This window comes from Monopterus albus, unplaced genomic scaffold (assembly GCF_001952655.1).
Source record: "Monopterus albus unplaced genomic scaffold, M_albus_1.0 scaffold172.1, whole genome shotgun sequence".
Lineage (NCBI taxonomy): Eukaryota > Metazoa > Chordata > Actinopteri > Synbranchiformes > Synbranchidae > Monopterus > Monopterus albus.
In genome coordinates, this window is record NW_018128052.1 from 2,381,460 (window position 1) to 2,394,097 (window position 12,638).

The 12,638-nt window shown below is 39.7% G+C and overlaps 1 protein-coding gene across 4 annotated transcripts in view; it reads left to right on the forward strand.

Annotated features, from left to right (window-relative positions):
* The window catches only part of kcnn1a (potassium intermediate/small conductance calcium-activated channel, subfamily N, member 1a), an 83,720-nt gene extending 72,500 nt beyond the window's left edge, over positions 1-11,220 (forward strand). For 3 of the 4 annotated variants that reach the window (XM_020616085.1, XM_020616086.1, XM_020616083.1), the window contains 5 exons: positions 606-716; positions 2,658-2,785; positions 3,295-3,303; positions 5,463-5,532; positions 9,209-11,220. In XM_020616085.1, the coding sequence (XP_020471741.1) occupies positions 606-716; positions 2,658-2,785; positions 3,295-3,303; positions 5,463-5,532; positions 9,209-9,514 (624 nt within the window). In that variant the 3' untranslated portion in view covers positions 9,515-11,220. The remainder of the gene's footprint in view (positions 1-605; positions 717-2,657; positions 2,786-3,294; positions 3,304-5,462; positions 5,533-9,208) is intronic. The other variant, XM_020616084.1, reaches the window with a different exon arrangement.
* Positions 11,221-12,638: the final 1,418 nt, after the last annotated feature.

The following is a 12,638-nucleotide window of genomic DNA, read 5'->3' on the forward strand; positions in this document are numbered from 1 at the left end:
AAGAGTGTTACTGAAGAACCAGAAACCACATTAGGTGTCCAAACTGAAATAATTTAATGTGAAATTGTAAAAATAATGACTTAAACTCACTTCATTCCTCCTTCATCCCCTCCATGGAACCAGCTGTTGACAGTTTAATAACAGAGTTATTAGCATACAGATTAAACTCATTGCCTAGGCAACATGTACTATATTTCACACACACTGGTGCATATGTTTTCATGTACTCCACCTCCCTGATGATTTCAAATAATGAACTGGAACCCAACTTGTTTTAATTGTTTCGTAATACTTAACTGGTAAATTGAAATTGTCTGATACATAGTTGTTCATATCAAAAACCATTTCATTGTTCTTTTAGCTGGTTTCAGTAAAATTGCAAGTGAAACCAGCCAAATGCAACTTGGTGTTCATAGTTAAACATTCCAAGAAAAGAGGAAGCATTTGTTGTTTGGCATAAGGTGTCAAACATAAGCTGCTCTTTACTGGAGCTCATTTTTTATTAGTAAAAATTTGTATTGCTGTGCTAAAGTCAACAGACTGCATATCGAAATCGCACAAGCAAAATGTTGCTGTGTTTGTTCGACCATGTCTTTGTGCAACAGGGAGCTGGTTGCACTGCACTGGTGGTTGCAGTGGTAGCCAGGAAGCTGGAGCTGACCAAGGCTGAGAAGCATGTCCACAACTTCATGATGGACACGCAACTTTGCAAACGAGTGAGTCATTCCATTTCACTGCATTTCAAGTAACTAATATATTGTTGTTTGCAAGAAGGTGATTTGTTACAACACTTTGTCTGCTTATGACCTTTTCTAACATGTTACATATGGATATATGTTGTAGGAAATTCAACCAAATAGTGATTTTCTATGTTTGCTGTGTAATTTAAATGGTTTTTAGAGACCTAAAGAAGTAGACTTAACCAAGTCCAACAAGCATGAGTCCAAGCACTCAACAGGGAGAACAGTTCATGTGACACAAATTGCAAGTCTGAAGTCTGAGTAAGGGTCCGGTTCAAGTCTGAAGTCTCTCTTGTAGGAGTTTAAGTCAAGGCTCAACTCTTTATTGTTTCCAGTGTAATATATCTAATGCCGTGTCACTCTGAGCTGCCACGAATCATTTTCTTTCTTCCTTGTTGAATTCTGTGAACCGACAGGTAAATACGGAAACTGAATACAGGACAGCAAACTGGAGGAGAGATGGCAAAACGTTTAGATTCATCTCTTAGCTTTTTGCATCCTTGTAATATGCCACAATATAACACCACATCATCTGACAGCTATTATGCATGCTAAGTGATTTTCAATTTAGCAAAACATGAACCAGAGGCACTGCGAGCTAGAAGTCTGTATTTCCAGATGCTTACGGTGCTATAAAGTTACACGTTACTAAGAATTATTTCACTGCAGAGAGCAATGAGCCTAGCAACAGCCAACACATCTGACATTACAAAAATAGCAATGTTAACGCTAATGCTTCAAGATAAATCTGTAACTGACCTGCCAGATGACTTATCATGTGCCTTATGATGTTGGATGCGTCCAACCTGGTGTCTTTTTGTTTTTTCTTTTTACATCTTTCTAACAGAGCAAATTTTCTGTTAAGCCCAGGGCTTAGAAGTTTCTGTATGCAGAGGCTACAACATCTGGCATCAATCCCATCACCAACAGAGCCTTGTGTGTGATGTTTGGGTGTCACATGTTACACTCCTGTATTTGGCAGACACATTGTGATGCACTAAAAGATTACGTCTGGCTGTAAAAAAAACACACACACACAAAAAAAAAAAACCACAGAAATGTCTGGTGCCTTGCCAATCTTTGAACGATTCTTAAGGTTCACGAGTCATTATTCGAGTCTGGAGTCAATTAGGGACGAGTTGCAAGGCCAGTCAGATGTCTACTTACCTATGAGTCGCCAATTTGAGTGTCCGTCTCTGGCACCCAACAATCTAAAACCATTCAGAGATAAACTGTGAAAAATAAAGTAAAATCTGAGAGGGAAAAGCTCAGCTTACGGAGCCACTGGTTTGCAGGGTGTCTTTATATTATCAGTGCAAATGTCCTTAATACTGTTATCTTACATAATATTGCTGCGATTATAAACTTGCAAACTCCCTTACTCTACTGAGTTTTGGTCACATTTAAAAAAGCTTTGAAAAGTCATTTACAATATGTGCAGGTGCATTTTTTTAAAACTTTTTGATAGAACAATAAAATGATAGAACATCATCAACACACCTGCTGTCTCAGTGTGAGTACATGTTGCTATATTCTCACATGGGATAACTCCAGCTCACTCAGACCTCACTGGGACTTTGTATTAGAAAGCTGACAGGGTAATGTCCTCCAAAGGTCCGAGTCAGCTGACCTGTACACTTGCGTTTTTACATACAGTTTCTCTGTGCAATGTCTAGATAATTTCACGCTTCCAATGCAGGTCTGAAAAGGGCTTGTGTTTCACTTTGTAATGCAAGTTTTGAAAATTGCTATATAAATAAAACTTGCTTACTTACCACTATTCAGCTTTTTTTGTAGTTTTCATTCCCTTCCAGTGATTATTATTAATCATGGTGGTCTGACTTTATGCCACAGCAGTGTGGCCATTTAAAGAGCTCAGTGTTAACATCACACGTCATGTTCAACCTTCCTTCACAGGTAAAGAACACAGCTGCCAATGTACTCAGGGAAACATGGCTCATCTACAAACACACCAAGTTGGTCAAAAAGATAGATCATGCCAAGGTGCGGAAACACCAGCGCAAGTTTCTCCAAGCCATTCACCAGTAAGTCCTGCACTGCATTTTTTCTACTCTAACGTTTAATAAAATATATGACAGTTGTTTGCTACCAAGTGTCAAAGGGGGAATCGATGAACATGCTCAGAACTTTGCTAGAAAAAACAGTTCGTAAAATGTTCAGTCCATGTGATTGCTCATAATTATATTTGTGGTACAAAATATTTTGGCTGTATTCTCACTAGTTGTATTGCTATTAAAGAGATTAAATGTAGCTGTAGCTGTGAAAATGTGGTTGTATCACCTCTAGCTTTTGTTACAGTTTCCTCCTAGAGAATCATTTCCTTTGATTATGCTCACACATGAACATACACAAGCCAGCACACTGTGATTTAGTGTAATTGTCCTTCCTATTCCCCTCCCTGCCCCCTTCTCCCTCCAACCCCCTTTAACCCCGTGCTTACAGTGAGAAGTGTAATGGTTTCACTCGTTTCGTGAATGTTGTGGGGTTAAAACTCTGTACTGTGTTCTGTCTTTGTTTTGCTCTATCACTGCAGAGCTCAGAAGTAAGTCTTCTATGTATCCTCCTCCTCCTACTGTTTCCCCAACATCCTCCTACTCCTCTCTCCATGTCTGCGTTTGACATGCATGAAAAAACCCCACCACCAACCCCCTTAAAAAAGAAAAGGAAAAAATGCTAGATGCTGAATTGTTTTTGTTTTTCTTTACTTCAGTGTTCCATTTACTTCCCTCTCCTTCCCATTGTCCCTTGAATTGAAAAAAGTTTTTTAAAAAGCATCAACATTTTGCCACCGATGTCAATAGCGAAGGGTTGTCTGGAGAGAATGTGTGAACTGAAAAGCATCTTGCACACAACACGCTTGAAGCTTTGTTGGCCTGGCCAGCAGTTCATAATCATCTACAATGTACCGTATAATGTTGCCCATGATTAATATAGCTGCTCTGCAGGCTATATTAACCTGCATCAGCAGAACTCATCCTACACTCCTGATGGTTTTGTGATGACATGAACATACACACTGTAATGTACTGTAGTTCTAATGAGATTGAAAATGTTTGCTGTTTTAATATTGATTTTTTTCTTGTATTTTCCTTTTTTTAATAAGAGATCAAACAACAAAGCTTGCACATAACAATGATGACATAGCTCAGAAAGACACTGCGGTTCAGGGTTGGTTGAATGAATCTGTACTTGCAGTGCGTTACACTAATAAGTAGCATGTGTAGCTATTAGCTCCATTCTTCAACAGCCATAAGGGATAACAAAGTCAAGCCAGTAGACACAAGCCGGCATGGTTTCCCACAGAGAGAGAGCCGTAAGTGAGCATTCTCACTCTGCTCTGATGTACTGATTTGCACATGAATAAATGCCCTTGAATGTCATCCTGTCTCATAATTTGCCAAACATGGAAATTCTTCCTCTCACACATCCAGATAATGGCTGTGTGATGCCACCGCTAACAAAGACACATTATTCACATCAGCGATACGTTTTTACAGTGCCATAATATATTTGATTAGAGCTAAGGAGGCACAATGTTGAAGGCATCACAAAACACGGCCAATGTATCATTGCGCAAGTTACTTCAAACGTCCATGTCACTGTTATGTTCAGCAGTGTCATTAAACAGTTTATTTCTGGCAAGCTTCATCTTTTATCTGTGGCATCCACACACACACACACACACACACACACACACACATACACAATCCAGCTCTGAAAGACTCCCGTTTCATTGTGCACAAAGTCACTCACAGTCCCTGCACGCTTACTGAATGCCCAGTGTTTATATATGAAGTCCTACCACTGAGCTGTGTGTAGCACTGACAAAGGGCATGTCATCTTTTTCCTGTTTTTTTAATGTCTTACTTTTGGGTGGAAAGAGATGAGAATGTTTTGATTTCAAACATACATTTTGAGGTTTTCTTACATGGAAGCATATTGCACTTTTGCTGAAAAAACACCATGTTTTGTCAGACTAATAATATGGTTTCAGTATAACATTGAAATTGTTTTCCTCTTATTCAAGACAGATTCTTTTTGGGTTGTAACAAGATCATCTCAGTGTCAACATTCTTTCATTGAAGTAAAAAAAAAAAAGTATGTTAAAAAGTGCTGCTGAAAGCTTCGCACCATTATGAGGAAAAAAATTGTGTTATAAGAAAAGGACCCTGATTAAATATTACAAACATTTGTTTGTTCAAAATAAGCGTAGTATGCTTCCTCAATTTTGCATGTTTTGGTTGGTATTGCATTGACCAAGACCAGGAATGCTTGTGTATATATATATATATCTATATATCTATATATACATATATATGTGTGTACATATAGATTTGTATAGTACATATATTTAGGATGCATGCAGGCTGTTCTCTCTCTTTCAGTGTCATCAGTAAGAGAGCACTCCTGATTAAAATGTGTTGTTGTTCCTCCTCCTTCTTTCCTCCCTTCTGGCCCTTTCTGCCCCTTCATGACCCTGAACACCATCTCTCTATGCTCCACTCCTGCAAAATGCCTTCCTACCCTCTCTTCCCTTGTTCTGTTCCTCTTTGCCTGTTCCCCTCCTCTTCACCTCTTTCTCTTTGCCTCCTTTGCCTGTTCCCCTCCTCTTCCTTTCTCTTTGCCTCCTTGTTCCCCTCCTCTTCACCTCTTTCTCTTTGCCTCCTCTGCCTGTTCCCACCTCCCTGTGCCCCCACCCAGGCTGCGCAGTGTGAAGATGGAGCAGAGGAAACTCAATGATCAAGCCAACACCTTGGTGGATCTGGCAAAGGTCAGTCAGCATCTTGTATCTTTTTACACTAATCAGTCAATTACATAAAGTCTATTACTAACTAAATCCTTCTAATCAATAATTAATATCAGCAGTGGATCAAGTGATTACGTGTAATGAGAAAGGGGTTGTTTTTAGTGATGAACCCACAGAGAATTATTTCCTTGGTCTGCAGTTCCTTCCCTCAACACTTTCTGGAGCATTTTAGCATCTTTCAGCTCTGTTTAGTTTTCACTGGGTAGCCAGAAACACTAAATCCTGCTGACTGTAAAGGAATGACAGTCACTGGATGTGTAAATGAGGCATTGTTTGCTAATGCAGATAATACCTAAATGTCAAAATTAATATTTGCAGGTTTAAATTAAAGTAATCTGCTTGAGTTAAGGAAGTGACATGATATAAATCTAAATAGCTCCTCATCCATATATTTATTGCAGGGTTTGATGAATGAATTGTATGAGTGTCACTGTCTTAAAACTTTCAGCCAAAGCTTTTGCCATAGTTGACTCCAGTATTCTTCTTTGTACAAATTAAAGGCTATTAGAACTGGAAGAACAGTTTTTAGATGAGTAGATAGTGATTATGAAGGGCCCAGCAAGTGGAAGTTGATGGGCTTCTCGCTCAGGCTGCTGGGTTCCCCAAGGTTGTGTGCTGGGACCTCTGCTCTTTATGCCCTCTGTATACAATAAATAAATGGATGGAAACCTCTTATACAGTTCCTTGTTTTGGTATGATGATGGTTCAACCACCCGGGTGTTACATAAAGTCAAAGAAACAGGACATAATTATCAAGAAGCAGGTAAACTAAAGATCTTGAAGCAGGCACATTTAGACAAGACAATCTGTTTTGTTTCAAGCTCAACCTAGAGTAACTTATGTTTACATTCACTGTTTCTCACCAAAATGTGCTGCATGTAACCTCAAGGACTAATGAATCCTTTTACTTCCTCATTAAATACTAGCAAAGCTGAATGTGGAAGAATTTGAGACCCACATTTCTTCTTCCTTGCCTTTGTTATCACATTGTTCTTGGTAAGTTGCCACCACCAGCGTGAAACTACTGGAAAGACTCTGCTTCACATGTGCCATCGTGTATATGCACGACATACTAACCAAATGGGAACCCACTCTTGGAAACATTGCTCCACTTGGGCATTAATCAAAAGCTCCACAGGGAACTTTTTACGAAATCACCCTTAATTAAACATTAGCCTTTGGGTCAAATTTGTCATGTCAAAGTCTTCATGTTACCACACACTTTACAGTTTCAGGTACATTTAATGCCATAACTAAATATATAATCTGAAAGACACAACAATTAGACACAGAGTGCTTAAAGATGTAAACATTGTCTTTAAGGTCATCTCAGGGTAGATCAACAGTTTCATTTTGTTTGAGCTCTGGATCACCAGAGGTAATATTGGACAAGTCAGCAACTTTGCTGTTCTATCCACTACAATGCTTTTTGTCAGTGCCAAATGTATGCATGAAGTGAATGCCCATTTCTTTTTTCATCTGAGCCTGGATCCTAGTGCATGACTATCCACTCACTTTGAAAGGTGCTTCAGGAAGCTGAGCCTAACCACACACTGTAAACAGTATGCAGCTATAAGAGGGTGAATACAGTCATGCCTCAGTAGTTTCTGTTGTGCTGTATAGACATCAGCTGATCCACCACAGCAGAGCAGGGAGAAGGTTCAAAGGGATGTGCATCTGCATTTGATGTGGATGGCATTTACGCTCCAGTGTGTATTTTAAAAGGTTCTAAGGCCAGCTCCTTTAATGTGAGTTTATTTGCCCTTATTCTTGATGGTCAGATCCTTGTATGCCCTATGGTAGAGTAGTGCAGCAGCTCAATGTCTCTCTATCACGCTATATAGGGTATTAACCCTTTCATTTCTGTTATAAACAAGACAGAAATCTGAATTCTGAGATACACAAATACCTGAAAAGGGCTTTAAACAGGTATGAAATACATAGTAACTTTTGAGTTATATTCCTAAAAATAGAATATATTCTAGAATAGAATATTTATCGGGTAGATCAGTGTCTGTCGGACTGGCAGATGTGGAATCTGTGACAACCCCTTTGTTATCTGGGGTTCCACAGGGCTCCATTTTGGGTCCTTTGCTTTTTTCTTTGTATTTACTTCCCCTTGGCTTTATTTTTAGGAAACATGGGGTCTCTTTTCACTGTTATGCTGACGATGTCCAGATTATTATGCCACTGACTAAAAAAGACACCTACTCGATCCAACTGCTTTTAGCATGTCTTGCCGATATTAGGGCCTGGATGTCGTTAAATTGCTTGAAGTTAAATGATGCTAAAACTGAGGTTATAGTGTTTGGCCAGAATACGTCTGGCGACCCTCTTCCTGTAGACTTAGGCTTTTTGGGGCAGTATGTGCGATCGGTGGTCACTGATCTGGGTGTTAGAATAGACTCGGATCTGAGAATGGAGAGCCAAATAAATGCGGTTGTAAAATCTGGATATTTCTATTTAAGGCAGTTAGTGAAATTAAAACCGTTTTTGTCGCGTTTGTTACATCACGCTTGGATTACTGTAATGCACTGTACGCTGGAGTTGGTCAATCAGGGCTTGCCCGCCTCCAGAGGGTCCAGAATGCTGCCGCACGGTTATTGGTTGGGGGGCGTAAGAAGGACCACATAACGCCAGTACTGGCAGCTCTTCACTGGCTTCCAGTGCGTTTTAGGGTTCGTTTTAAGATTCTTTTATTTGTTTATAAATCCTTAAATGGGCTGGCCCCATCTTATCTGGTGGAACTTTTACGTCCGTATAACCCGTCGCGGTGCCTCAGATCAGCAGATCAGCTTCTTCTGGAGGCACTGAGGGCCAGGCGGAAAACTAGGGGGGATAGAGCCTTTGCTGTGGTGGGTCCAAACCTGTGGAATGCCTTGCCGCTTTATATTAGGCAGGCCCCCTCACTGTCTACTTTTAAGTCTCATTTGAAGACCTACTTGTATTCATTGGCGTTTGACCAGGAATGAGATTCTGTCTGTAGTGTTAGTGTTTATATTATTGTTTATAGCTTTTTATGTGTTGTTTTTTATATTTGTATGATATGTGAAGTGCTTTGGTCAGCTGTGCTGTGGTAAAGCGCTATATAAATAAAGTTGAGTTGAGTTGAGTTGAGATATATTATAATTAATACAATTTCCGTAGTGTGAATATATGCACAGTAGATATTACGTACACTGGCTGCACTGTGTCTACAATTGAAACAGGTACCTAAATAATAGACACTTTTCATTATTGTGATTGATTTCTGTCAACTAAAAATATAAATCTTTTAAGTTGGCCTCTGGCTATAAACGGACTAAAGAAACTGGTTGATAAATTGGTGGGAAGACAAAATATATGCTGACTTGGTGAAACTATACAGCTGCCCTTCTCTCATTATTTCCTTCTCTACAGTCAAAGTCAGATTTAGACTGTCTACCTACCTATGTAATATATGATGAACTATATTAAGGCATTTCTCTGGTGATGTATATATACATACTTCTTCTGTTAATTTCATTAGTTTTATTTCTCCTTATGGATACTAAGTTGTAAAACAAGCTTTTTTCCCTCTTGCCAATCCATCCTCCCCTTTCTTCTCTGCCCTCCTGTTCTTGCACCTCCCCAAACACATTTACTTTCTTTACTTCATTAGACCCAGAATGTGATGTATGACCTCGTGTCAGAGCTGCAGGAGCGCAGTGAGGAGCTGGACAAGCGCATCGGCACATTGGAGGACAAGCTGGACTCGGTGACGGGCAGCCTGCAGGCGCTGCCCTGCCTCATCTCCCAAGCCATAACCCAGCAGCAGCAGGACTTCCTGGACGGCTTTGTTCACCGCTTTCGGCCCGCCTCACTAGCCTCAGAGCGCTCTGAACGCTCTGAGCGATCGTGGACTTCCACCGCCCGCAGGCGGCGCTCACCCTCCACAGCACCACACACTTCCTCTGATAGCGGATAACCTTGACAAACAACCTTCAAGCCCCACCTTCTCCAGACTAACTTGTCACCTCATTCTGTCCCGTCCCTGTAACTGCTGGAAGGTCCATGTCTAGACTAATAATGAACCCATATCTTGACCCCTGACCTGATTCTTGCCCTTACTCTCTCCTTCCTACTCAGTCCCTCTCTCCACCAACCCCACACAACATTGAATCCAAAAACCAGTTCCTCTGTGACTGAGCCTCTCAGCACAGGACTGGATCAGAGCTAGTCTAAAAAAACAAAGAAAGGCAAGCAAACACTTAAATCAACAAAAAACACACATGCATTCAAAAAAAGAAAAGAGGAAAAAAATTAAAACATGACTGAAAAATCGGAATAAAGTAGAGATATGGTTTATGTTTTAGCCATTGTATGGCTGTTCAAGTTAGCTTTTTTTGTAAAAGCCCTTGTATAGTTAAAAAATGACTGAGTTCAGGGTCGCTGGGGTGAGAGCTGGCTATCACACCGGAGAGTCCTTAACCACAAGGGGGGATGTTGGCCTATAGAGCTGAGGGCCTCGGCTCATCTACTGGCCCTCTGAGGCCATGGAGGACATCTGTCCACCCATCCGTCCGTCTATCTGTTCGTCTGGAGCAGAGAGCAAGACAAACCATTGGATTTCCCTTTCAAAAGACTAGTGTCATGGATTCTTTCCCATAGGTGAATGTGAATGCTTTAGGACAGGCTAAGAAAGCTCTGACTTCAAGTCAGTGTTTGAAAATGCACTTAAGGGGGAGGGGAAACTGTCACACAAAAGAAAAGCAAAGGGGGATGCATATGGCATTACTACTGGGTAGGAAAAACTTACACAATTGCCAACTTCAAGATTTCAGCTTCCTTGTTCTTACCAAGGGAAAAATGAGAGCGACTATCTTTTTTAGTTACATATTGACATGTGATTTTTTCAGTGCCTGAATGTATAAATAGTAGAGGGTTATTTAATTACTAATTTCAGAGCTTTTTTACGATGTTAACAGTCTAAATACAGCATTGCATTCCTTTTTCAGATACATTCCTCTCCAAAAATTTTAAGAAAATGTCTTAATGTAATGCATAACATTGCCTCCATTACACAGCAACTCTAATTGTTTTGAAAACTTTTTTTTGTTTCTACTAACACAGTGAGAAATTAATGTTCAGAGAGTAAGTGAAAGTGAGACGGAATGAGAGAATATTTGTGTGTTTGTCAGAGAACAAGTTCACTTTTAGCTCAATGCTGCACACTCATACACACAACAATGAAATACAGTATGTAGTAGTCTACCTTTCTCACCACCACTAATTAGAGCTTCCTGAGGTCTTCAAATAACAGCATGGCTTGAGGTCTGCTGGTGTATACAACCACACAGACGCACATCACCGGTCAAACTGAGAAATTAACCCTGTCCCTTTGCATGGTTCTGTGGAAAAAATGACTATGGAACACGATCGCCTTTGGATGGCTTGATGAGTTTACATGATTTTGATTTAATTATGTTTAATTTGTTTCTTTCTTTCTTTGTTTTTTTTTGTACTAAAATTTCCCTCTTTTCTTTTTACTAGGATAACTAGGGATTTAGAGATGCACAACCTAGAGAGTTGCAGTAATATGTTTCTGTAATGCATTACCTGTTTAAAATATGAGGTGAAGGAAAATCACTAATACAAAAGAAAGGATACAAATAAAAGTGCTGGTGAAATGTTGATTGTTACAGAACAATGAATTGGTCTCTCAGCAAGTTTAAAGGAATACATCAACATTTTCAGACATGTGCTTCTTTATTCTCTAGCACTAGATATGAAGATCAACACCACTCAGTCTGTAAATATGAAGCTACTGCTAACAGCTGATTAGCTTGTCTTAGTATAGACTGTGAACGAGGAAACAGCTAACCATGTTCAGCCCAAAATTACAAAAGGAATAGAACCATTGTAAAAAAAAAAAAATTTAAAAAGTCCCACTTTTTTCTCTGAATCTTGACTTTTTTTCAGAATTCAGAGTTTAAAGTCAGGAATTCTGAGAAAAAAGTCATATGTTTTTACTGTCACCCTAATCCTCTTCCATACAAAATTAACATATTGCATTTGTTTAATCCATACAAAAACAGAAATTTTATGAATGTAATCACATCCTGGAGTTGTTCAGTTTTCGTACAGACTGCACAAACAGTGTAACTTGCTAATGAGTGAGCTTTAGGGCTGCTAGTTAGTGCAGGCTAACTGTTCCTGCCTCTTTTCAGTCTCTATGCTAAGCTAGGATATGCTAACTGGCTGCTAAGGGTAGTGTCATGTTTACAAGACAAACATAGCATTGGTAGTGAGCTTCTCAGATAATCTCATCAAGAAAAGAATAAGCACATTTCCCAAAATGTCAAATTATTCCTTTAATATTACAACAGCAGCCCTCTGTTTTGTGTCTTTAAATTACACTGAAACACACTCACTAGGATAGAAAAGAAATCAGAAGATTTTAGATGTCAGAGGTATGCTGTATGACACATCATGATGATTTCTAAAGAGAAATGTTTGAGTTTTAACTTTTTTTCCACACATACAAAATGCAGATCAGGAAGTCAGTAGGTTAGCAGGCTAGCATGTCGTCCTAAAGTTGTTTGAATGGTAGATAATTTGCATCCCAAAAAGATGCTAGTGCTAAAAATTTGCTTTATGGCCCCTTGAGATAACAAATAGGACAACTGGAATTGTTATTTTCTGAATCCTAATTATTCTCAAGCTGCCCGGGGATGAGCCGGGTCTACTTCAGACCCTGTGAGTGCACTCTCCCACAGGCTCCAGACTGGCCAGAGAGCACGTCATTTAAACACGTATTCATTTTGCTACAAGTGCAACTTAACCAAGCATGAAAGAATATTTAGCTTTTTCCTTTCAACTTGAGTTGATGAAGCATGACTTGTTACCGCCCTCACCTCCAGCCATTTCTCCACTCTTTCACTATGAAGGGGGTTTTCACACCACAGCCTCTGTTTCAATCAGCGTCATCCAGTAAAGTCAGGATGGTTAATGGATGACTGTCTGCCTGTTTAGGACCTCACCTGTCTGTCTGTGTCTAAGGTTTCCATGTCTTTGTTACCTCAGAGGTATAGCCCCACGTTTGTCACATG